Source organism: Pogoniulus pusillus, chromosome 21 (assembly GCF_015220805.1).
Source record: "Pogoniulus pusillus isolate bPogPus1 chromosome 21, bPogPus1.pri, whole genome shotgun sequence".
Lineage (NCBI taxonomy): Eukaryota > Metazoa > Chordata > Aves > Piciformes > Lybiidae > Pogoniulus > Pogoniulus pusillus.
The window spans coordinates 23,324,268-23,350,559 of NC_087284.1; the positions used below are offsets into that span (position 1 = coordinate 23,324,268).

The 26,292-nt window shown below is 48.9% G+C and overlaps 1 protein-coding gene across 1 annotated transcript in view; it reads right to left on the reverse strand.

Moving 5' to 3' along the window:
• The window catches only part of LOC135184831 (collagen alpha-1(XV) chain-like), a 47,889-nt gene that overhangs the window by 1,124 nt on the left and 20,473 nt on the right, over window positions 1–26,292 (reverse strand). Inside the window, exons 14-33 of the mRNA XM_064160972.1 lie at window positions 26,155–26,238; window positions 25,837–25,902; window positions 23,755–23,817; window positions 21,122–21,199; window positions 20,975–21,010; window positions 19,565–19,618; window positions 19,425–19,484; window positions 18,216–18,284; window positions 16,782–16,823; window positions 14,016–14,061; window positions 11,435–11,524; window positions 9,974–10,023; window positions 7,853–7,963; window positions 6,316–6,460; window positions 5,743–5,807; window positions 4,934–5,062; window positions 4,720–4,779; window positions 3,361–3,420; window positions 1,288–1,473; window positions 173–288 (exon numbers count right to left, since the gene is read on the reverse strand). Of these exons, the coding sequence (XP_064017042.1) occupies window positions 173–288; window positions 1,288–1,473; window positions 3,361–3,420; window positions 4,720–4,779; window positions 4,934–5,062; window positions 5,743–5,807; window positions 6,316–6,460; window positions 7,853–7,963; window positions 9,974–10,023; window positions 11,435–11,524; window positions 14,016–14,061; window positions 16,782–16,823; window positions 18,216–18,284; window positions 19,425–19,484; window positions 19,565–19,618; window positions 20,975–21,010; window positions 21,122–21,199; window positions 23,755–23,817; window positions 25,837–25,902; window positions 26,155–26,238 (1,610 nt within the window). The remainder of the gene's footprint in view (window positions 1–172; window positions 289–1,287; window positions 1,474–3,360; window positions 3,421–4,719; window positions 4,780–4,933; window positions 5,063–5,742; window positions 5,808–6,315; window positions 6,461–7,852; window positions 7,964–9,973; window positions 10,024–11,434; window positions 11,525–14,015; window positions 14,062–16,781; window positions 16,824–18,215; window positions 18,285–19,424; window positions 19,485–19,564; window positions 19,619–20,974; window positions 21,011–21,121; window positions 21,200–23,754; window positions 23,818–25,836; window positions 25,903–26,154; window positions 26,239–26,292) is intronic.

A 26,292-nucleotide genomic window follows, 5' to 3' on the forward strand; every position in this document is an offset into this window, starting at 1 on the left:
AAGGAGAACACAACCTCCTATCCCAATTTGTAGCTTATCAGGAACACAGAAGGAAAGATGGCATAAGGGAATAGTTTGTATCACATTACTACCAGTTCAAGATACTGCTGCTTGTACTACCTGGTAAAATAAACTCCATGTAAAACTTACAAGTGGTAATGTAAGCGCTCACCAGGATGGATCAGTTAGGACGTTCCTTCCATCAAAGGAGTATATTGGAACATGAGTGTTGAATCGTCCCTCATTTCCATCAAATAGAGATTCCCAGTTACTGGAAAGCATTTCTCCCTGTTAAAATTCCAAAGCCACTTTCACAAACAAAAGGCATTTCCTCAATCCACATCATACCTGACTCACAGTTTTCTATCCACCTGAGCTCTTACTTGCCGTTAAGAACACCTGTGGCTGCTGGTTTCACCTCAGTGCCTGCATGATGCTGCTGAGCAAACCTGTCTCATCTCTGTGCCTTACCTCTCATCACTTGCTTCACAGCTGCCCCTCGGGTCTGTTGCCACTCCAAACACTGAGCTTGACCATCTCTTTTTCCACTGTCCTCCTCCTGACAGTCTCGGGGTCTGTTTGACAAGCTGCTTACAGCTACTGCAGCATCACCCAGAGGTGGGGGTGGGCAGGGATCTCTGGAGATCGTCTGGTCCAACCTGCTACTGCCACAGGGTCACCTAGGCCAGGTTGCACAGGAACAGCATTCTGCTTTGGGATTTTTTGGCCCTGTCTTCAGCAGCCAGACAATGCTCCAGAGACACATTTGTTTTCCTCAGCTTTAGTTTCTCTCTTGTGAGAACACAAAATAACTTCTGCTCCATACTCTGAGTTTCACTGGGGCAAACACAGCATCACTCCCAAAGGCTCCAAAAATGATAAAATTAAGCATTTGAGCCTACTGTGCTCATAGGAGAAGGGAGAATGCAGTAGCTATTTCCCAGCAATGAGGGTGCACTTCCCCTGCTGCTGTGGAGCACCTCCATGAAGCCAAGAACCGCACTCCTGCTTTCTCAGCAAACTGCTACGAGTAGGCTCTTCTCAGAGCTTTGCTTCCACCTTTAGCCTCAGGATACTGGGAAAAGCAGCCCTTGGGAATGCAAAGGAGGTGTGAGATGGTCTGTAACGTTCTACTTTATCACTACATTTTTGTTTCTTGGACCAGACTCTGAAATATGAAGCAAAGCTTCTTGCTTATAAGAATCTTTCTGCCTTTGCCATTTTCCAAGACCAGGGGGCACCTAAAGCCTATCCTATGCAAAGCAAACAGCAAGCAATCATTTTTACCTTAAGGTTCACTATTGGTAGGTGATGTCTGTCTGTTTTTCTGACAACTGTGGCCAAGTCTTGCAGATGTGATGAGAGGAAAGCTCTGTAGGTAGACGTCAAACCTGCTAGCTGGGCCTGTTGAAAACACTGAAAATCTGCTCGCATATCTCCAGAAGAGGGCAAGTTTAAGGCCACTAGATGCAGCTGGAGGAGAAAAAAAAGAGAACCCCTCCTGATTTTTCTCACAGTTTTTATAATAGTAAGAAGACCTCTACTGTAAAGACCCCCAGCTCCAGCCAGCAGAACTGGCGCCTCTGGTGCCAGATCTGACCATCACTTGCTGCTGTAATATCACATTGCTTAAAGCAGTGAGATCTGCAGCCAAACGCCTGTTTCACTTGGGACATCACGGAAATCATCATGGTTAGCTACTCCTACAACTTAGAATACTTGAAAAAGCAACCAATACTTTAAAGCAAAAGTCTTGGAGTTATCACATACACACACAAATCACAAATCCTGCATGCATGGAAATAAGCAGGAAGAGACAACTATATAGATATACACACACATATATATTTTAATTCACTGTTCTTAAGTACAAGAGGTAGGATGAATTGGTTAGGGCTGGGTGATAGGTTGGACTGGATGATCTTGGAGGTCTCTTCCAACCTGGTTGATTCTATGATTCTATGACGATTAATCAAACAGCACAGATGCAAGAACGAATCCACATTTGGGGGGATTTTTCTGGGTGCTTTGTTTGGTTTATTGTGGATTATTCTTTTTTGTGTGTTTTTGTTTGTTTCATTTTTTAGCTGTAACTCAGCTACCTTGCTTACATTTTAAAGTACTTGAAATGAAGGCTTAGCTTCTAAAGTGCCCATCTAAAATAAGCAGTATCATTATAATTTAATTGTGGCACCACTGTGTGCTCTACGTATAAGCACTAAGTGAATTCCTAACTCAGAACCAGGATTTGAGTGCACTGTCAGCAAGTTTGCTGATGGCACTGAGCTGGGTGCAGTGGCTGCTACACCAGAAGGCTGTGCTGCCATCCAGCCAGACTGGGGCAGGCTGAGAGATATTTAATGAACTTCAGTAAGGCCAAGGGGAGAGTCTGGCACCTGGGAAAGAACAATCCCAGGGATCAGGATAGTTTGGGAGTGACCTGCTGGAAGGCAGCAAAGGGGAAAAGGATCTGAGGGTCCTGGTGGATGGGAGGGTCACCATGAGCCAGCAATGTGCTCGGGTGGCCAGGAGGGGCAATGTCATCTGAGGTGCATTAGAAAGGCTGTGGTTAGTAGGTGGAGAGAGGTTCTGCTGCCTCTCTACTCTGCCCTGCTGAGGCTACATCTGGAGTACTGTGTCCAGTTTTGGGCCTCCGGTTCAAAGGGACATGGAACTGCTGGAGAGAGTCCAGCACGGAGCCACAAAGATGCCGAAGGGAACGGAACATCTTCCTTATGAGGAGAAACTGGGTGAGCTGGGGCTGTGCTGCTGGGAGAAGAAGAGACTGAGAGGTGACCTCATCAATGGTTATCAATATGTGAAGGGTGAGTGCCAGAAGGCTGGAGCCAGGCTCTACCCAGTGATACCCAATGGCAGTCCAAGAGGCAATGGTGGAAGCTAAGGCATAGGAAGTTCCATGTAAACACGAGGAGGAATTCTTCCCCTGTGAGGCTGACAGCCCTGGCACAGGCTGCCCAGGGCGGCTGTGGACTCTCCCTCTCTGGAGATATTCAAGACCTGCCTGGACATGTTCCTGTGTGATCTGGTCTAGGTGACCCTGCTGTGGCAGGGGGTTGGACTGGGTGAGCTTCTGAGCTCCCTTCCAGCCCCTGACGTTCTGTGATTTCTATTTTTCAGATGGGAAAGGGGCTGGGATGGTGACGACAGGTCTGGAGGAAAGAGTTTACAATTGTCTCTGAGGTGTCTAAACCAGTTAAAGAAGTGTGTGTGTACATTTCTAAAGTAAAAGCTGTGACTCTGAGGAGGAAATGTTACCAATGTCCCTCAAGATGCAAACTGTCATGCTCCAGACCACACTATGCAGACATGGATCTCTCAGACCACAGAGCTCATACTTACTGCTGGCTTCCCATTGTTCATGTTTGACAGTGGCCTCAGTGCTGGAAGAGGCTGAAATCCCTGTTATTTGAACACATGCAAACAGAGATGTTAGCCGAGGTGCCCAGGTCAACATTTCAGACACTCAAGTTTCCTAAATAAGGCAAACACTGAATACTGGAAAAGCTGAAACTGTCCTGCCTCTGAAAAGCAAGCCCAAAACGCATAGCCAGGGCACTTTACCTACATGCCACCAGTCTGACGGATCACAGAAATAGGTGTTTGAAAGCTGTCCTGGCCAGAGGTGCTTTGCCAGACCCCAGTGTACCACAGTGCTCTGCAAGAACTGGTGTCAACCTGGCTGGCATCTGCAGTCCTGCATGGAAGCAACCTGGCTTGGCAGGAGCAGAGTCCAGGGAAATGAAAACTGAAAGGGCAAGGAGGATGTGGAAACAGAAGATGTAGTGGGTGACGATGCAGGCCTGAGATGCCTCTCCTAAGCAACTGGCATGTAGAGACCAGGAGGCTGCTGACCCTCAGAGCTGTTCAGGAACAGCAAAGTTTTCTTCAGCTGTGGTAGGTGACTTACAAGGTATTGACTTGTCCTTTGGGAAACTCCTGTGATGGCAGATGGAGGCTGCAGACAGTTTTTGTTACACCGGGTCTGGACATCTCCCACTGTGCTAAGTGCACTCATCTCTGACCTTCTCTAACTTCTTGTATTTCTTTCTGGCCATCTTCCTCCCTGCTGCTCCTTTCTGGCACTCCGTTGCCCTTTTGCAGCCTCGGCAGTCAGACCAATTAACTTGTCAATGAGACTGTTCTCTGTCCCATTCACCATTAGTTCTCCTGTAGTTTTTCAGGACAGGCAGCATGTTCACGTGCAGGGTGGTCCAGCAGCTTGGAGATCGTGGCCAGGTACAAACTAACAGCTGAGGCTTTAGGGTAGACCCTCAGCACTCAGTGGGATAAGCTACATGCATGATGGTGAATACAGGACCAGAGTTCTTGGAAGAAAACCTGCTTTTCAAAAACACATTTCTGAATTTCCTTGAAAGGGACCAGCACTTGATATGACTCACAGTGTTATGAAACAGAGGACTGCCAGCTCTGGGGGGCTTATTTCTGTAGGCAGCCTGCTTTTTGTAGATTCTGCCTTGCCCCTGCAGTGTTTGGAGTCTCAGAACGCAATGGAAACAGATGACTGGCCCAGAGGAGCCAACCTGCAAGCTTCTGTAGTGGTAGGATACTTGTTTTGTACTGACAAGTCTCACTGGAAGATCATGTAGTGCAGGGATCTGCCTGCAGCTTCTGCCAAGTGTGTCACCTGGTTTTGCACATTTAGAATCAGTTTTTCACAGTCCAGTATTTGGTACTCACGTGGCTTGATAGAGCTGGAGGAGGCAGGCTGTCAGCAGGAATAGGAATTAGCTCACCAAGCTGAAAGAACCCAAAAGGAGAAGCAATGAAAACAATCACCAGGAGCTCCTGAGCTAAGCCAAAAGGAATCTTGGCACCTCCACTTCTCCCTCCTTGAAACAGCTCCGTTTTGAGTGAGGAAGCTGGAGGGGGTCAGGAAGCAGTGCAAGAGTACCTGCAGCTTCCTCCAGCCGTTTCGGACACGGATGAACATCTCGCTGCTTTCACTCAGGTAGATCAGTGAACCTTCTGCCACAAAATGAACTTGGTCCAGCATACTCTCGATGTTCCGGAACGCTGTGACCTGCCCGGCAGGAAATGTGTCATCAGTCACACAAAACATCTTGCAAGGGAAGTACTTGAACTGAAGTCTTTCTGAACACACAACTGTCCCAAGTTTGCAACGAGTCCCAGCTCTATTTGTTTTTCCGAAAGGGCGACTGCTTAGTTGAGAGACGAACAAGAGAGAGGCCTCGGCTGCCACTGTTACTGCCTGGGTATCTGGAAGACAGAGGCAGCGAGAAAGGAAACGCCTTTCCACGTGTGCCCCAGCACAACGGCGTTTACAGCTGCTGTGGGAGTGGACACTTTTCTTCTCAGAACCAGGGACCTAAACTGCCAGGTTTTAACCCAGAAATGTAGGGTTCTCGTGGGAGCTGGGCATTCCGCGATGACTCTGGCGTCTAAGCACGGTCAGTGCCACACCCTTGCAGACACTGCTTTGACGTGGGGTGTGCCCCTTGCCACGACCTGACTATGCCACCCATCTCTCAAAGACTGTCACGAACAATAGACAGGCTTCTCTTACCACTTGTCTCAGCTATGGGCTCCCTGCTGAAACATGACCACCTTCAGAGAACTAGAAAACATCCTGATAAACAGAGGCACAGGATGGAACTTCCCCTGCTCTCTCAGTGCTACCAGTGACAACCAAAGATCTGAAGCAAGGTTTCAGTGGCAAACTTCCTAATTTTGCTGCCTTACCAGATTCCTGGCTGCAGGCGATCCTGGCTCTCCAGGAGGACCTGGTGGCCCAGGCATTGCAGCTGCTGAAATACAAGCATACAATGCACGTTGAAGGCCATCTTTTTTTGAGAGAGGTGGTGAGTGACATCAAGAAAGGACTTGGTGGTGATGTCTTCGAGTGGTGGGAGCTTTAAACAGCCGCAGCAGCGTGGCCCACGCTCGCAGCTTCCCAGGTTTAGTCAGCTGCCCAGTTTGGCAGATTTTGACAGGGCAGCCTGTGTCCTTTCCTCCTAGCACAGTTGGGCTTTTCATGCAGCCAGCGTCCCAGAGCACTAGTCAGTGAAACCTGTCACTAGAGAAATTGTCCCTTTTGTGCTCCCAGTCCAACTTTACCACACACCCCCTTCACCCCCCCACCCCCCCCCAAAGAAACCGATAGAGGGCAAAAAAAGAGAGGGGAGCAACCCAATCCAAGTGTGCAGAGTGGGTGAGCAGATGAGCACAGGTGTGCAGAGGAAGGGGCAGTGGGGGGTATGGCTGCATTCCCATACACTCACATACACAGCAAGGAGCAAATTCACACCCTCTCACCTGAGCCATATATTGCAGGTGGTCCTGGTGGGCCAGGGGGTCCAGGTGGTCCAGGAGGTCCAATTTTTCCATAACCTGGTAAGCCAGGTAGGCCAGGTAGCCCTGGAGGTCCTCTGGGTCCAATAACTGAATCCCCTTTTGGTCCCTGTTAGCAATAAAAAGCATTTCTTTGAACGTCTCTGTTTCCTTGCTGCAGGACCTCCACCTGTGGTGGCAGCTTTTGTTCTGCTGCCAAAGCACTGCTCCAACGAGTGTAGCCTTGGGTTACTGTGGGTACCTTTCCCCGAGGAAGCAGGGATGTTAGTTTACAATGAGCAAGTTGGCCATACACTGAATTCAAGAATGCAACTGTCAGAAATCTTTCTGGAAGTTCTCATATCCACCCCAGAGTGGCTGATATCTGCAAAACCCTTCACAGTGCTTGCAGAGCCCTGGATCTCAGCCTGCTCGTGCTGAGACTGCTCCATTTCATGTTCTTACGAGACAGGAGCTTGCCTGGAGCTTCACGGTGGGAAAGCTTTAAGACAAAGCACATCTGCGCAGGGCGGACATCCCATGACAAACGCTGTCTTCTCCCTGGAGCCAGCTCTCCAGATGCTGGTCTTCCAGATTAAAAGCTCCACACCCTATGTGTCCAGTGGAGCAGCAAGTTCTCAGTCTGGAGGAGGAGGTCTCAAACTGGTCTGCATATACAGAGCAGGCTTTGGACCCTAGACTAGGAGAGCTCAGTGCCTGGTAGACCTTAGCTGTACCATCCAACTCTTTCTTGCTAGTGGAAGAGTTTCTAAATGGGGAGATGGTTCCCAGCAGCGTGGAATAGTGCCAGGGGAACTTCTGAAGGTGGGCTTGCCAAGCTAACACTTCATCCTTGGCTGCCACCCACCCAACCATGGCGATGGAGTTGTGCACCACACACCTTCATTGCCAGGTCTCAGGGTTAAACAAGCATTCGTGCACTCACAGCAGCTGTGGTGGCAGTTACCAGAAGAGAAGATAACGTGGTAGACAGTGACTGAACTTTATAGGAATGATTCAGATGGATACACACTGGACTTGTCATTCATGGGTTTGGGTTATTGGAATAAAAACTAGGATTATTTATTTAGATAGCAAATATTTTTCAGATCATGCTCTGTCTGGCCTTGTATCACCTGTTTTGGCCTTTATGGGGCTCTAATCAGTGGCAGCAGAAGTTCTGTTTGCTGCCTCAACATGCAGGGCTACTGGTGGGTTCACCATCCCTGGAGGTGTTCAAGAAAAGCCTGGATGAGGCACTTAGTGCCATGATCTGGTTGATTGGACAGGGCTGGGTGCTAGGTTGGACTGGATGATCTTGGAGGTCTCTTCCAACCTGGTTGATTCTATGATTCTATGACAGCAGGCCTCTGCTCACTGGTGCAGCTGTATCAGACAGCTGGGCATGGAGGGAGGTTGCTGTGGCACCTTAATTCCATGCCACATGCCTATGTTTAGTGTTTCTCCAATGAAAGCGATGGACAGCTACAAGTACTCCTGCTCTACAACCTGCATGACTTACAATTATCCCAGGTCTTCCGGGAGGTCCAGGAGGTCCTGTCAGAAAAAATCCTCCATTTGGTTCTCCTTTCTCTCCTTTCACACCCGTGACTCCGTTGTCTCCTTTTTCACCCTTGAAAGAGAATAAAATTAAAACACTGATCTGACGTGAGATCAGAACTCTAGATGCTGATCTCTCTAAGGTTACATCAAATCTCTAAGCCTCAAGGAAAAGCATCTGCTTCTACTCATTTAACATCAACTCCTCCTTTAGTGATATGGAAGGGAAAGGAATGCTTTCTCCACTGAGGCTGCAAGGCTCTCTCAGGGTAGGCACTCAGGGAAGTGGCATTAGGTGGAGGCAGAGAAAATGCTTCTGTTGCTCTCTCCTGCTACTCTACCTGGCACAGCCTTGTTCTGTGCAGTAGCTGGAGACAAACAGAAAGCCAGAGGAAGCATGAAAGCCTGGCTGTCTGCCTTGCTCTACCATTGAGGAGAAAGCAAAGCAAGACTCACACAGAAAGGACACGTACCGAAAGGTGTCAAGTGACAGAATGAGAGGAAATGGCCTCAAATTGTGCCAGGGGAGGGTTAGGTTGGACATGAGCAAACTTTCTTTGCTGCTTGAGTGGTCAGGCACTGGAGCAAGCTGCCCAGGGAGCTGGTGGAGTCACCATCCCTGGAGGTGTTCCAGAAACATGTGGCACTTGGGGATGTGGTTTGATGGCCACGGTGGTGCTGGGTTGATGATTGGACTCGTTCTTAGAGGGCTTTTCCAGCCTTGATGATTCTATGAAGCAAAATGAAGACTGACATGCACAGGATGAGAGAGAAGGGCAGGGATGTGTACCAGACACCATAGAAAGCTGCAGACACTTTGAACTGCAGGTCTTCTCCTGTCCTTCATCGTTGGTTATGGGTTACTTTGGAGGACAGCATGATGGGAAAGCAGCATTTAAATGCTAGAGCATTATCCCTCTGTGCCAAATGAGCCACAGCAATTGTAGGTTCTTCCTCACGTTAGTTTCTTCTCTGTGTCTGCTGTTTCTTTTCCTTCACTTTTTTTTTTTTTGTCTACTTTGTTAGAACTTTCTGAGAAATAAACCTGTGAACAGAAGAAGCAAAAGAAAAAGCAGAAGTGGCAGGCAGCTGCAGAAAGCCAGCAGAGATGGGTATGTGTAGCTCCTCCTCTGACTTTTCTTCCTTTTAGTTTCTCAGTAAGCAGGTCTGCAAAGCTTTCTGTATGGCACTGTGCAGAGTTGGAGGAGCAGGTGAAAGAGGAGTTCCGCGTAGCTAAAGCTGCAAAGCTACAGACGACTCTGTAAGATCAAAGAAGCTGTATCAGCGCTGCTGAGCACGCGTGAGGCACCTGGGGAGAGGAGTAACATCCAGCCAAGCAGAAACAAAATCTGAAGATCAGACAGCGCTAAGAGTCCTTCAAGGAAACCGACAGTACTCTGCTTTTGGTGACATCGTTAAAGGATAAATCGAGGCATTCTTATTTAGATTTCGTACTACTGATAAGGAGCTTTGTTCACTGAAAAGCTTATAAATAGTATTGCATTGTTCTACCTTTTGCTACTGGAAGTAGCCAGGAGAATACCGGAGCAGAGAGCGACCAAAGAGATCAAGGTATGGGTATGCTTCCTTGTAAGAGATGCCAGCAACAGCACCTTCCACCACTAACTTATTCTATTCAGTGTACTTCAAAGACAAACAGCGTCGCAAGGAGCAGTTTCCTCCCTCCGGCAAGTCAGCTGCTGCTCAATTGTTCCAGGCGCCCTTTAGCGAATGGATATGTCTTACCTGAGCTCTATGGAAACAAAAGCACTCACTTCTGGCAGATCATTTATAACGGCTTGCATTAGGCAACGGCGATTTATGACTCACTTCAGTGCCACCAGCAAGGTAAAAAGTCTCAGTAATAACATTTTTCACAAGTAGTCTTGGTGAACCACTGACATCTGCTGTCTCTGTACTTAGAATGAACTGGTCTGTGCAGCTGGGGTGTAAGAAACTAATGTAGTTTGTACCTGCTGACGTGCTTCTCTGTTTTGTGTTGTGCTGGCTTAGGCTTAGTTTATGGTAAAGCACACCTTAAAAAAAGCTAATTGGAACTCAGACACAAATGGGATGTAATTACCTTTATGCTATTAACAAAGTGGCTGAAATATGATGGAGGCAGAGGTGGACCTGAAAAAATGAAGGAAATACAATAAACCACAATAATTATCTGTAATTTTCTTTTTAAAAGCACTGAATTGCTGGGTGAAGAGTTTAAAGGAAGTATGTTACAGTGACATTAACCTTAAGCCTAGCAGACAGTTCAGTTTGGTTTCCTAACAAAGCAAGGCTTAGAGGCCCTCTCTTGTCTGTCACTCTTACACTTTCACCACTTTGGAATCCGATTGTGAATTTCAGACAAACTTGAAAGAAGGCTTCATGGTCAAAAATTCTGTTTTCTGGAAATGTGGCAGCTGGGCAGGTGCTGGGGGAGAAGCAGCCCAAACTAATCCCAAATTAGCCCAAGGTGAAAGAAAAGCTTTGCATGTGGGGTGGCCAGCCAGCAGATGTGTTATCTTCCACGCAAGGAGAGGACCACAGCTGACAAGGGAGGGATAGAGTTAGCTCTGTGCTGTGTGCACAGACTGCTTGCTCCATGGCATTTTTCTGCCACAAAACCCAACACCAATAGCAGTGGCTACGCCAGCTGTGCCGGTGGTGGTCAGCCGAAGCACGCTTGGAAAAAAGACTAGTTTACAGCTGCACATAACAGCTCAATGCATCTTCTTCAAATGTATTCAGATTAATTGTTGAGGCCTTCGTGTCCAACCCTGTGCCTGCCATAGCACTCACAGAATGGTGACCTCTGGAGATCATCCAGGCCAAAACCCACTGCAGGTACACTTAGATCAGGTTGCCCAGGACCACAATGTCCAGGTGGGTTTTGAAAGTCTCCAGAGGAGGAGGCCCCACAGCTTCTCTGCCAGTCTGACCCAGGGCTCCGGCACGCTCAAAGTAAAAGGCTTTTGGTTAAGTACAAGCAAAACCTCCTGTGTTCCAGTTTGTATCCACTGCCCCTTGTCTGCTGGGCACCACTAAAAGAGCCCAGTCCCATCCTCATGACTGCCACCCTTTAGCTGTCGGTCTGCATTGAGGAGATCCTGTCTCAGTCTTTTGTTTTCAGTCTAAAGACCCCAAACAAACGTCTGCCTTGAAATCAGACTGCAGAGCTGTGTTACCCTAAAGTGGGAAGTCATGGATTTTAGCCCAGCTGGCTCAAAGGCATTGACAAGAAAAGAATATCTCAGGAACTGGACATGCTGTCCTCCTGAGATTTCCAGAAATCCCTGACCTGGCAGTTACATCTCAGGATCTGCTTTTGTACTTCACAGTTCGTAATCCCCACGAAGGTGCAGCAGAGACACTGCTCTTCAGAAGACTTTCTGGTAGCATTATGCCCTTTGTTGCTTCGTGTGTCAGTCCAGCAAGGAGCCCAGGTGTAAGGCTGCAGGGGGAGGTACCAAAGGACTTTGCTGGACTGCTTTGTGACGAAACATGCATCCCTTCACAGGCCGTCAAGCACAGATTAGAGGCAGCATACCTGGTGGTCCTGGAGCACCTCTGTCACCCTTTTCTCCTTTCGGGCCTGCCGAACCTTGCAGTCCCCAGGAGGCTCTGTTTGCTTTAGCACCTGCCAGAGAGCATCACACCTCCATTAGAACCTGCAAGCCGCAGTGACCATCAAGCTGCCAAAAGTGTGAGCAGGCTTTTGCACCCCTGTGGGGTATGTGGCCCCAGTCCTTACTCTTGTCTCACTCTCCTCATAAGCACTGAGTGGCTGCCTCATCACCCTCTCTTACCAGCTCCAACGTGTGCAAGGCAACCTTTTTCTGAGTCAAGCTTTCACTCTCCCTTCCCTCTCCACCCAGTATGAGACCCTCTGAGCAAACCTGTTCTCACTGCATTTGTGAATGTCACTGCAGCAAGTACAGAAATGGCTTCTAAGTTATGGCTCTCTATTTGATAGCACATCTTCTGCTACCTCCAGACCCCAAACCAAACCTATAAGGGATAATATTTCAACTGTTAATGTAAAAAAATGTTATTGTTTATTGCTCCTTCATCTGATAAAAGTCTTAGTAATTGTGATGGCTTGGGTGTTACCCTCCCCCCCCTTTGCAAATCACCCAGACTAGACTGAGCTGTATCTGGAAACTGAATGAAGCTTTATATGTACAGCTTAGCACAACAGACAAGCAGATAGTTACAGTATATACAGTTATATACAAGGTAAAAGGTAATACAGAAACACAGCAGCCCTCCCAGAAACCTGAGTCCCTAGGAGTGGCTCCCAACCGCCCTTCCATCTTCTCCCACCCCTCTCTACCCTACTGCAGACATTGCCTTGTGCCTAAGGAAGAAGGGGGGCTAGGAAGAAGGTGGATTAATCAGAGAGACAGCAGGTTAGGTCAGAGAGAGAAATGCAGCCCACAGCCTGGACAGAGAGCATCTCCATTATCTATGTTTGGATTCTTGCTCTTACACATCTCAGCAAACCTATGAGTGAAGTAGACATCACCATTGTTTCCCTTTCACAGCCTGTAATCTAGTTCTTCTCAACAAAACATTCTAGCTAGCTTCAGGCTAGCACAGTAGCACAGAAAATGTTCTCTGAGAGCAGAAATGCTTCCAGAATAAGGTTCTATCCAGGTAAGATAAGGGCAGAACTGCACTCAAACACAGATGGATAAATGTTCCATTTTCCCAGACATTATTCAACTTCCATGGTAACCTTCCCCTATGAAACTCCTGGGTAAAAAAACCCTGAGTATTTAGACCTTTTAGGTCTGATTTCTCTCTTTGCTCTGTCCAGCTCATTTCTAAGCTCCTGGCAAATTTCATGTAAAATAACATTATTCTGCTGCAGTAGCATCTTGCAGCCATTTCCTTCAGGCAGAGATGCCTTTGCAAGGCTAAGGTGAGGTGGTCCTGTTCTGAATGACGAGCAGGAGTGGTGCTAAAATACAATGGCAAGCGGAGTGATTCCAGACACATCTCTGGAAGTAATTTGCAGTGGTTCCCTGCCTGGGCTATCTTCAGCACCTATGGCAAGTTGTGATCTGCACCAGCAGTCAGCAGATCACTAAGAACACCAGCTCTCCTCCAACCTGACCTGAGTACACATTTGAATTTCCGTGGGACAAGCACAGAGACAATACCTTGCTTAGTTACCCAGCCCAGGCTCCATGACATGGTGCCACTTCTAAATAAGCCTTTATTGGTAAGTAACCTGCAGTCTGAAAAATAGTTAAAGCATTTTTCCTGCTCCTAGTTGTGTTGAGTGGCAACAAATACAGAGCATGAGATGGACCTCCTCCTCTCAGAGGCCCTGTTACAGCAGAAGTTTCCCAGACAGTTCCTCTCTGCCCTTCCCTTTTGTGTCTCAGCCATGAGAAGTGAAAGCTGGCCACACTCCTACAGTCCTCCCCATCACCCCGTCTATCAAGGGGGCAGTTACGTTTTCCTCATGGTCAGCCCAACCCTAACTGTCCAACTGTGTCATCTTTGGAATTATTTTCCAGGAAAATTTCCATCCCAGCTGTCAGCATTTTAGGCCATCTTAAAGAGTCAAGACCAATACAGAGCTTACACAAGCAAGCTCTGATTTTGTCTTCTCCAGGATATATTCCTTCACCATCTACAGCATCCTCTTGCCCCTTGTCCTGGTGAGGTTACAAGCTCTGCTGTTTCTTTATCAGAGAAGGGAAGTGGTTTTTACACCATCAGTCAAATACTGGGGAAATGAGATGGCCTGGTTGCTTGGTGGGGAGTAGTATCAGGTGGACTTCAGAACTTGCCTTTTAGGAGTGTTGCCAGAGCAGAGACTAATGATTTACACAGTCATGTGTGATACCTCATCTCCGACAGGGGACTCTTAAGATTAGATCTTGTAGATAAGTGTTGTGCTGCTCAATTTAGAAATCTTTGCCTCCAGAGTACAGATCTGGGCCCATTTCTTCCTTGACCTATGCATCGAGAGTGGCATAAGCCAGCATCTTGCAGTTCACCAGAAAAAGCAGAGACCACTTCTCTTCCCCATAGACCCAGTCATGCAATAGCCAAGCAAGAAGAGCTTAACTCAGAGGTTATCTGAGCCAGGGTACAAGAAAATAATTACTTACCCTGGACATTAGGAGCACCGTGATTCTCAGGGTAAGCAGTGCCCACCTGCAGACAAAGAAATGCATTACAAATGGTCCATGCACATCAAGCAGCACAGAGCATTACTTGGTGTGGCTGAAAAGCCTGGAACGTGCCCATGCCGTCGCAGAAAATAATGCTCATCAGCTGCTTGACAGGCCCCAAGCATTAGCTGATTGAGCTCTTCTCAGGATCCTGCCCTCTTTAACATGCAACGTGCTTGCAGCAAGGTGGTCAGAACAAGCCTCTCACTCTCCATGGGCAGCTCTGAATTTACATTCCTGCACTTGAAAGCAGGGTTTGGTTTCTGACTGTGAGATAGCAAGCCGTGTTTGCAAACCTTTCAGCTGACCATTGTGATGCACACTGCCTGATGGTGGCCGCTGATCAGAAGCATCAAGACCTCAATCTGGAGGCAGAAGCTACTCTGCTCTGTCCTGTTCTAATGCCAACCACCTGTAGCAGTGGGCATGCTACTCACCTCTGCTGCCTGTCTTCAAAGTGAGGACAGTACAGAGATCAGACTGTGGCGCAGTGCTGGGAAGCAGACAGATCTCAGTACTAGCTAGCACTGTTCTTGTGGACCCAGGCAAGTGCATGAAAAACTGAAGGTGCTTGCATCTAGCTCATCCTGCAGTTCTAGCTGTTGGAAGTCTTACTCGCATGGGTAGATCCATGGAGTTCAGTTCACATGAGGAAAACATGTGGGGCTCAGTCTGTGGCTCATTACCGATTGTCATTTGTGAGGCAAGTGCCACAGACTTCTGATCTATAAACCTGGATAGCTTTAGCAGACCACTCACAAACACGGGGCAAGCCTATGCAGCAGACTCAGCAGCATGAAGAGCTGTTTTCAAGTGCAGGTCTCTATCACCTGTGCACATATAAGTTGCTGCTGTTATTCACTGACTGCAACCCTTTATAATTGTCTGAACTTGAGCTAAAAGGGGCTTGTGTTGCTTGAATCATTATACAGAGAATCACAGGAGAGCTGAGGTTGAAGGCACCTCTGAAGATTGTCTAGCCCAAAGCAGGACCTGGGGCATCAGGTTGCTCAGGGTCTTTCCAGTCAGGTTTCAGAGGCACGAATAGCATGTGTGGGGAAAGTTCCTAACTCACCATAAGAGGCGAGACTCAGTAGTCTCTGTGTGACCTGTTCTTGACAAGAAAGTTATGTGGTGGGGGAAGGGGAGGAATTAAGGGAGGACTTCAAACTGGTAAAAATACAGTGCCTGGACATGGCAGGCCAAAGCATGGAAATGTCAAATTACCAGGGAGTGATGCCTATCATTAATCAGCAAAAAATCCATGAGCCTCCTTCAGCAGTGAAGACAGGGCATGAGGAGCATGAATGCATCTAGTACAGCATAAATCACGAGCTACTTCTCTGAAGTGAGTGAGAAAGAACTGGAGTGGAAGCTAGAGGAAGGAGCAAAATACTATTTTCAGCTGTGCTATCTAACAGCAAAGCCATGCCACACAGCAGAGCCTTCAGGGGAGGCCTGTGTCTCTCAAAGACAGAATCCCTTCCAAGCACCTAACCCACAGCTTATCGCCCCAGGGAAAGTGCTTCCAGGGCTGAACTGTGCTCACAGCTCCTTGCAGGATGTAGTTTCCATCCCCCATTAAACTGAGATTGCATCAGGGTCTTCTGGAAACATACCCTCCACTTCTTTTCATTTGGTACAGTACGTGAAATTGGAGGTCCCTTGGACATGCGGGGACTTAGTCGTTCCCTTTGGAAAGCAGGAGCAGAGTTTCAGCTGCTGTTCCTATGATAATAAACGTTTATATGTGACTAGACTGCACTAGAGGGTCAAATAAAGAGCATGGTCTTTCTCTTCTACCACACTGAAATACACACTAAGTCATACTTAGGGCAGGGAAACAAAAACCAGCTAAAGACATAAAGACATGGAGAGAGTGTTGATATGCACATCTGGAAAAACGTCTCTACAAACACTCATCTCCTCAGAGTAACTCCGGCCACGGAGACACAGGCTTGGAAAGGCGTTCAGAGCGTTAGTATCACGGTATCACAGTATCATCAGGGTTGGAAGAGACCTCACAGATCATCAAGTCCAACCCTTTACCACAGAGCTCAAGGCCAGACCATGGCACCAAGTGCCACATCCAACCTTGCCTTGAACAGCTCCAGGGACGGCGACTCCACCACCTCCCCGGGCAGCCCATTCCAGTGTCCAATGACTCTCTCAGGGAAGAACTTTCTCCTCACCTCCAGCCTAAATCTCCCCTGGCACAGCCTGAGGCTGTGTCCTCTCGTTCTGGTGCTGGCCGCCTGAGAGAAGAGAGCAACCTCCTCCTGGCCACAACCTCCCCTCAGGTAGTTGTAGACAGCAATAAGGTCTCTCCTGAGCCTCCTCTTCTGCAGGCTGCACACCCCCAGCTCCCTCAGCCTCTCCTCACAGGGATCTGCTCCAGGCCCCTCACCAGCTTCCTTGCCCTTCTCTGGACACCTTCCAGCACCTCAACATCTCTCTTGAATTGAGGAGCATTTAGACAACCAAATGACCACAGTGCCTGAAGCAAAAGATTCTAGTGCTGCTGATTCTGTTAGATGTCTTCTGTATAGCTAATCTGGGATATCCAAACACTGGAAAATGTGCTGTTTTGAAGATGAGGTGAAAGACTCCTCTGGTGCAAAGCAGAAGACAGGAGCAGAACCCACCCTGGGTTATGTGCTGCCATGGCCATGCACCTTGCCAAGCAGACTCTCTATGACTTACTGGCATTTTGCAGTGAGGTCTAGGAGAGACTGGCAGAACTGTCTGTTGAAAACAAGAAGGGAAACCGTTTTAATGAACATAGGCATAACAGAACTGATAACAAAGCAAATAGACCCAACAGCCATGGGAGGACAAAGCTGGAAACCAAAACCAGACCTCCTGAGCAGAGAGCCCAGCTTGTTGCCTGGAAGCTCACAAAACCACACTACCAGAGAATGGCAGTAGTTGGAAGGGACTTCTGGAGGTCACCTGGGCCAGCGCCCCTCCTGCACGGTCACCTGGATCAGTTTGCACAGGAATGCGGTGTCCACATTGGCTTTGAACGTCTCAGAGGAGGAGACTCCATGACCTCTCTGAGCAGCCTGCTCCATAGAATCATAGAATCCACCAGGTTGGAAGAGACCTCCAAGATCATCCAGCCCAACCTAGCACCCAGCCCTAGCTAATCAAACAGACCATGGCACTAAGTGCCCCAGCCAGGCTTTTCTTGAAGACCTCCAGGGACGGTGCCTCTACCACCTCCCTGGGCAGCCCATTCCAATGCCAATCACTCTCTCTGCCAACAACTTCCTCCTAACATCCAGCCTGTACTTTCTCCGGCACGACTTGAGACTGCGTCCCCTTGTTCTGGTGCTGGTTGCCTGGCAGAAGAGCCCAACCCCACCTGGCTACAACCTCCTTTCAGGTAATTGTAGACAGCAATGAGCTCTGCCCTGAGCCTCCTCTTCTCCAGGCTGCACACCCCCAGCTCTCTCAGACTCTCCTCATAGGGTTTGTGTTCCAGGCCTTTCACCAGCTTTGTCACCCTTCTCTGGACACCTTCCAGCACCTCAACATCTCTCTTGAATTGAGGAGCTCAGAACTGGACACAGCACTCAAGGTGTGGCCTGACCAGTGCTGAGTACAGGGCAGAATAACCTCCCTTGTCCTTCTGGCCACACTGCTCCTGATGCAGGCCAGGATGCCATTGGCTCTCTTGGCAGCACCCTCACAGTGGAGAAGTTTCTCCTTAAATTCAAATGAAACTTCCTGAGTTCTAGTTTGTGCACATTGCTCCTTGCTCTGTCACTGGGCAGCACTAAAAAGGGCCCAGTCCCACCCTCAGGATCTCCACCTTTTGGCTGTTGACCTGCATTGAGAAGATCTCTCTGAGTCTGCTCTTTTCCAGGCTGAAGAGACTCCGGTGTCTCAGCCTTGTCAGGGAGATGTTCCCATCCCTGACAGGCCTGCAGCAGGTCCCACTCTGTGTCTGGGGGCCGAAACTCCCCCATGACAGTGTCTGCAGTTATTTTTTCCCATGTACATGAGCAAGGTGGCTCACTGTAAACTGTGTCACTTGAAAGAAGTTTTAATGTCTCCTTTTGCAAGCTGTTTCTGGTGCAGCACACTTCTGCTGCAGAGGCAGACCAGCAACTGATGCCCAGCTGTACTTACTCCTTTGACATAAACTATACGTCCTGGAGGGCCAGGGGGGCCCGGAGGCCCAGGCAAGCCAGGAAGACCCTGGTAAGAGAAAGGAAAAGAAGGAAAATGTTAGACGGAGCTTTCTGTGTGCGAAACACTGAGCCTACAGGAGGAAGGACCAAGGGGTCAGAGAGCCCCGTTCCACTGAGAGGGCTTATGCTAAGCGGCTTGAGGGGAGAAGGAGCTCTCAGTCACTGGGGCCAGCCTGACAGGTGAACTTTAGTATTTAACCTCACTGGAGAACAAAACTGTCTGAGACTGCTGCCTTCGGAGGCAAAAAGCCCACCAAACCACAACGCCTGAACTGGAAACCTCAAAGCACTGAACCCAGAAACTAAATCAAAGGCAGTGGATCTCTTACTGCCAGGGACGCGAAGCCTCTGAGGCTGGCCAGGGAGTCTCCAGACTGCTGTGACTCATTTATTTCCACGCCAGTCAGTTAGCTCCATGCTAATTAACACCTCCAGGAGCTCTGCTAGTCCGGACCTGTGCCTGCCCTGTGCCAAACCCACACCAGCTCTTTACTGGGTCATGTAGAAAGCTGGCTGCACGCCGTGGCCATGCCTCACTCCACATTGGTGCAGGCTGCTGTGCGCCCACAGCTGGCGGGTGAGCGAGATCCCTGAGCGCCCCAGAAGGCACCACCAGAGCAGGCAGGCTGCCTGCTCCCTCCATGTCCCAGCCCCATGTGCTTCCTCTACTTACACTGGCGTGAGGAGCTTTTGCTTGGCCTTGCTGCTCTTTGAAGGTATGGAGCAACAGACAGGTCTGCCCTGATATTTTCTGCCAGTAGGCAGCCATCTTTTCTGTGCTTTTCTCCCGATCAGCATTAGTCTAATTTAGAATCATAGCATCATTAAGACTGGAAAAGGCATCTAAGATCAAGTCCGACTGTCAAGGCAGCACCACTGCAGCCACTCAGCCATGCCCCAAAGTGCTGTGTCTACACACTTCTTGATCACCCCCAGAGATGGTGATTCCATCACCTCCCTGAGCTGCCTCTTCTGATGCCTGACCCCTCTTACACTATGAGGGGTCACATTAATGACCTGGGAAAGTATCCAAAGCATTTAATTATTTCTAGATCATCCCACCAGACTTTCCAAGGAATCCAGATAAGTATGATCTAAGCTTTGAGCAGGACTTTTCCCCATCTGACCGCAGGGCCTAAGAACTCACACGAACCGCCTCGCCTCGGTCGCCTTTCACACCTCTCAGGCCATTCAGTCCTGGGCGGCCCTGAAACAAGAAGGCACAGTGCAGTGTGTGTCAGCAGCAAGCTCCTCTACCTTTGCTCCACTGGAGGGGACAGTACTTACTGGACGTCCTGGGAAACCAAGCTCTCCCTTAGGTCCAGCAGGTCCTGTTGGTCCCTGGACAAAAAAGAAAAGGCGATCACAGAGAAGAAGGTCAAACACACCTTTGACATGTATTTGATTAAAGTAGGAGGCACGGCTTTACATGTCTGTTAAAAATCACTCTGCTATCTGCAGACTATGCTCAGGTGGCCCGAGGCCCAGACAGATGACCTCTTTGCTTGGTTAAAAACTGGCTGATGGCTGGGCCCAAGGAGTGGTGGGGAATGGAGTTAAACCCAGTTGGAAGCTGATCACCAGTGGCATTCCTCAGGGCTCAGTGCTGGGGCAACTTCTCTTTAATGTCTTTGTCAATGCTCTGAATGAGGGGATTGAGGCACCCTCAGTAAGTTTGCAGATGACACCAAACTGGGTGGCAGTGTTGATCTGCTGAAGGTAGGAAGACTCTGCAGAGGGACCTGGACAGGCTGGATCAATGGGCAGAGGTCAGTTGTATGAGGTGCAACAAGACTAAGTGCTGGGTCCTGCACTTGAGTCACAACAACCCCAGGAAAGTTCCAGGCTTGCGGCAGAGCGGCTGGAAACTGCCCAGCAGAAAAGGACCTGGAGGTGCTGTTTGACAGCAGCTGAATGTGAGCTGGGCTGTGCCCAGGTGGCCAAGAAGGGCACCAGCATCCTGGCCTGGATCAGCAGTGGTGTGTGGTCAGAGGAGAAGGGCAGGGATTGTGCCCCTGTGCTGGGTTTAGTTTTGCGGCCACTCACTCCAAGAAAGACATCAGGGTGCAAGAGCGGGTCCAGACAAGGGCAAGCAAGCAAGCTGGTGACCTCCATCTCGGGAGGAACTTCCAGAGATCATCTAGTCCAACCTTTCACTCAAGGCAAGGCAAAGTTCTGCCAGGGTCATGCCACTCAGCACCCTGTTGCACAGTCCACCATTTCTCTGGGCCCGTGTTCCAGTGTTTAGCCACTTCCACTGAGAATTGCTTTCTATCCAATTGGAATTTCCCTCGCTGGAAGTTGGGATCGCAGGCACTTGTCTTCTTCTTGTGCACCTTTGGCTTTGTCTGCTCTACAAATGCCTTTCGGGCAGCAGCAGGGAGCCATTGGAATCCTCCAAGCCTTTTATCTTCAGGCTAAGCAAACCCAGCTCGCTCCCAGGCAGTGCTAAGCTCCGATGACACTTCACTGTCCGTTTAGGCAGCAGTGCCCGAATTCCAGTGCCGAATGTCAGTAGCCTACAGCTGCACACGCGGAGCAGCCTGCCTCTCCTAAGGACAGTGGCCATCCCGGAACATGGATACTCCTTATCTTCTCTACTCAGCTTAACCAAACTATCTTCACATCTGTTCTTATCTGCCAGCCCAAAGCAAAAATTAAAGAAAGGGAATCCAGCAATGTTTGGAAATGTCTTACCACTGGTCCCACCGGTCCTGCCGCTCCAGCTTCACCCTGTTGGGGACAGAGGTGCGCAGAACCATGACAAGGAGAACCCCGGCAGTATCCAGCAGAGCAGGCTGGTAGCAGGGCCACCACCCGTTCTGCAGGAACGCATCGGCTCACCTTCTCCCCTTTTCTTCCCAGCAATTCAGGTAAAGATCCGTCAGCAGCCAGGAGAGCTCCTGGTTCTCCCTTTTCACCCTGCAATTAGCAAGCTTTTTAGAGTGCTTACAAAGCAGCTCTCAGTGAATCACAAGAAGTCAAAACAGAATTACTGCTGTCTGAAGCATGAGAGATTAGTCATGTTGTGATATCAAAAGCCAGGTGATTTCAGTGTGAGGAGGGTGAAACTTGGTTCTGTGGGAGGAAAGGGATGATCTTTCTTAAAATAAGGCACACTAAAATCCTCTGTTGCAGCAATTCTCCCCGAGGTGAATAAGTACTTATTTTGTAAAAAGGATGTTTAAGTGCTCCTGGAGTACGTGAGATGTGCTGTGCTCACGAGAGACCTCTGCCAAAGGCAGACGGCTGCTGGCATCTTCCTGGCACCATCGGCTTAGGCAGTAGTCAGGACATCTCGCTGGAGATGTAACACCTTGATAGGACACCAAGTGTCCTGGTTTTCCTCTCAGGAAGGCATGAAACATTCCCTCCATATGCCTGGCATGATGCAGCCTCATTACCTTTAGTGAGGGACAATTGGCAGCACTCAGACTGTGACCCCCTGCATTCCACTTCTCCAAGGGGTAATCCACGGACTAACGGCACCTCGGCCGTGGACTATCCTTCCCCAGTGCCTGCACATGGATTTCACTCTGGATCTTCCAGCTGTGACTTTCCATCTCCTATCGCAGGCAGCCTGGCGCAAGGCTTTCCCAAGATCTTTGCTGGAGGAAATCTGGCTTGGCAGCAACACTTCCAGCATTGATTACAGTGACAGCCCAGGTTACAGCACTCCCACTGAGCAGGAGGTACCATGATTCAGTTCCTCTTGCAGGTTCTTCAACCTTTGGGGCCATTTTCCTGAGGGTACTTTGGATTCTCCCTAACACTTGGCTCCACTTACACGGTCCTCTGTGATTTTATGGACCTGGGGTTGCACCAGAAGCATCCCATGATCCCTAAATAAAGCAAAACGCTCCCATGCGTCCATGCAGCTGCACTGTGGTCTCAGCTTCATTACTCTTGAGCATAACCTGGTGCTCACACCTCAGAAACTTCACTACCTCATTGGGAGCACAAAATAGAATGGCTCCAAAGCTTTGAGTTCTCTGTAGCGTGCACAGCAGGAGCAAAAAAAAAACCTCAAACAAGGAAACCTCACAACCCAAACCACCCCCCACCTGGTTTTAAGGTTGAGCTTGATCACGTTATGCACTCTGAGAAAAAAACAGGACCCCTTGTGCCCAAAGGGGGCTGGTGTTTGTGGCCTGAGATGTTTCCTTCTGAGCAGTGCTGTTCACCTACAAGCCCATTTCAAATCAAAATGAACCATTTCCAAGCCCTCCTATTGCTTGTGAGTGAGGTCAGCTGCTTACAAAGACTAAGCTGGAAGTGCTTTTGTTTCCTGTTTGTTACTACTAAGGTAGCGGCAACTAAGATATTCCTCTGCCCTGCTTCCTGCAGGAGGATGAGCAGGGGGGAGAGGAACAGAAACAGCTGCAAGGTTTGGAAACCAGCAGAGTCAGTCCTTAGCCACCTCTCAGCAGTGCCACAGAACACACACTGCTGTGCAGCAATAAGCATCTCCTGCAGTCTTGCACTTTCTTTGGGAATGGAAACCTGCAGGTTTCTTTCTGTAGGCAAGGTCCTCTGTGCCAAAAGGAGGAGAAAAAGATTCATTACTTTTTTCTATTTTAAAATTGGTCTTTCAGTAAGAATCCCACAGAGGGTCAGCACAGACAATTAACTTGCCAGAACAGGCCATCTCCTGTTTACTGTTTGTATAAACTGAGCTGAACACAGAGTTCCAGCACTGGGCAGGCCTGAAGGTGAGATCTCAGGGATTTTCTTTGGCAATCCTCCTGTTTTGACTGGGTAAATTGTTAATGTAAATAAGCCTTTGCTCATCCCTGCTCCTGTAGAAAACAAGGTCACTGCCAAGTCTAGTGTACCACACTGGGGCGTCGCAGAGAGGTGGCACCTACAGGAAGGAGTGGGCAGGACAGGTGATCCTAAACTGATCAACAAAGGGTTCCAATCCATTCCATTCCATAGATGTCACATTCAGGAGAAAGCTGAGGGATCATCAGGGTCAAGCCTCTTCTTTTGTGGCCAGAGTCTGAGGAGGACTCTGTCCCTCTGCTTTCTATCACAATCCATGCCTTTCTGAAGCCAGTTTTAGAATCCAGCTCCTGGATCTGGATTGATCTGCCACTGACTCCAGCCTAGGGATTCCTCAGTGCCTGCCCCAGCATCAGTGGTGACAATGGCGATGTCATTGTCATCAGGGTTGGGTTTCATATTGGTTTGTAACTATTTCTACCTATTTAATTTTGTTGTTATTATTTTCATTAAAGCTATTTCGATTTTCTTTTCCAGTTGAGAAGTCTCTCTCTATTATCCCTCTTCTCTCTTGGGAAGGTAGAGTGGTTCATAGAGAGCATCTGTCCTTCACCTAGGGGCTAGCCCAGCTCTAACCCTTGGCACATCCCAAACCCAAGTAAAATCAGAACCATTAAACTTCCAATGTCACCAAGTATCCATCACCCAACACATTCTGCAGCATGTGCTTTTCCCTGGGCATTGTCTCTTACCTGTTGTCCTTTGGGTCCTTGGGATCCAGGCAACCCAGTGTCACCCTTTGGTCCCCGCAGGCCCTAAGCAAAACCAAGTCCATAAATCCCTGGTGAGATCTGCTGAGGATGTGGAGCAAGGCCACGTCACTAAACATGAGTTTAAACAGCTGGAAAACTGGAATCACTTTGCTTGCAACCTAGGAATTCCTGCAAGGACTCAGTGGTATCTGGATCACGTAATTCCCTAACCCAAGCACCACGCAGGGACAGCCTGTTCTGAAGAGTGGCGCCTGCTGTTTATCAGAGTAGCCGACGCACACATCCACAAAGGGAAAACACAAACGCTAGGAGTGGAAACTCAGTCTAAAGCTCTCCAGTTCCTCCCTACTCTATCCTCTCCCCCTCCACGAGCATTCAGCCAAATCAAATTTCTGAAGCTGTGTTTTTAGCGGTACTTAAAAACCCACTAATCTGAATGGGAGGTTACATATTTGACTGTGAGATGATCTGTGTGTGCTCTGTGAGGAAAGCATCCCACTCAGATCATTTGTGAGTGCACTCAGAAGCTTTTCTCTTCACCCGAGAACTGAGTTCAAGTCTATAGGACTTCTGCATTAGTGAAGAGGTCTACATTTCCATGTCTGTAGAAATTCTGTGACTGACAGAGAGACTTGCTATTTTATCAGCTCTTTTTCAAATGAAAAGCACTTTTCAGGAGACACCCCCCCCATTCTTTGACTTCCAATGTGCCCAGGACTTAGTAAAGAACTTTCTGTAGACTCTTGGGCAACTTGCCAGCATCCACAGTAATTTTTCAGCTTTTTAAGCTTCCTTCTTAGATGCTCTCAGGCAACAGAAAAGGTTCTGAGACCATACGCATGCACCTGAACTGTGAAAGAATCACAAGGGGAAAAAAATCTATCCCATGATATGGGACTGGCAGACACTGGGATCTTGCCTGTAAGGTGCCACACTGGGAAGCTGTTACAAAAAATCATGGATGTTTCCTAAAGGATGAAATAAAAAGTGCTACACCTCCTAGGGCTTCACTGTGCTCTGCAGTGGTGACCAAAACCAGCCCGAAGAATAATGCAACACGGTCAGATGAGGAGAACTCTGGGGAGGCCACTTGGCCCACGTGTAACTTCTGGCGCAGATCTTTTCCTTTGGTGGTGATTTTTCATCCGAGTCAATGTCGTTTAGGTTTAAGCTGCAGAACTGATTCAGCGATGAGCCGAGCCAGGAGGTGTGTGCGCCAGGGCGCCCCTCGCCTCTGGCAGAGCCGATGCTGACCATAGCTGCGCAGCCCCTAAGGCAAAGCTGTCACCTTGTGTACGTTCTGTGAAGTACCACACTGATCATACTTAGGGGAAAGCCTGGCAGACCTGGCCTGCCATCTGGCCCCTGCAAGACACAGAAAAAGCCTACTCTGGCAAACAGATGTTACAGACCTGCAAAGCAGAGCGTGCATGGCCCAGGCACGCTCACTTTGGGACTCCTAGCTGATCTGAGCTATGCTGCTGTGGGAATCTGCCCTCTAGGGCCTGAATGGCAGCTGCCTTCAGGAACGGCTCACACAAGGAGCCTGTCCTATCCTGGTACCCTGTGAAGCCCAGGGACTGGGAGAGCCTTGTCTTTAGCAAACACCAGCATACTCGCCCACGAAAGCTGTTGGAGCATGAGCACAGCTGGACACAGCCATGCAAAGTCATCCTACCATGTGACAAGTGGAGTAGAGGTGTGCTAGGCTAACAGACAAAGGTTAGAAGCTGCCTGGAGAAGAGCAGGCTGAGAATGGGTCATCCCGATGCACATAAATATCCAAAGGGTGACAAGGGGCAGTGGGCACAAACTAGAGCCCAGGAGGTTTTGCTGCAATTTAAGGAGAAACGTCCTTGGTGCTGGAGCTCCAGAGCAGGCTGCCCAGAGAGGTTGTGGAGTCTCCTTCTCTGGAGTGATTCCAAGTCCACCTGGACACTGCAGGGCTTGAATTGGATGATATTGACAGATCCCTTCCAACCCACACCTTCCTGTGGTACTTAGAAGGAGACTCTGAAGACAGAGGACATCTGAAGATCTGCTAAAGCAGCACGTACTCACCACAGGCCCAATCAGTCCTTTGATTGTGGAGAAGTTGAAAATTCCATCTGTATGGTTGAGTAGCAGCTAAAAGTGTAGTTAAGGAAGTGGTTATTTCAATACCAAACTGGTTGCCTAGAGCACATTTTAGAAACATATAGACTGTCTGTAACATCTCTTTACACCTTTTCAGAACAAACCCATTTGATAGAGAGTTTTCTGTTTTAAAGAGCAGACACACCTGAAGATCAGCAGCAGAGCTGCCAGTTTGTTCACAGCTTGTGCCCCTTCTCTGCAAGATGACTTATGGAGACTTCAGTGCCTTACAAGCGTGCTTACCTCAGGTATTGCTATGACTGGTCCTGGGGGTCCTGGGGGTCCTGGGGGTCCCACAATACTGTTCCCATTGTGTCCTGGTTCACCCTATTTCAAAAGCATTGCAAGTGGAAACCCTGGTTAATGAGCACTATGCTTCAC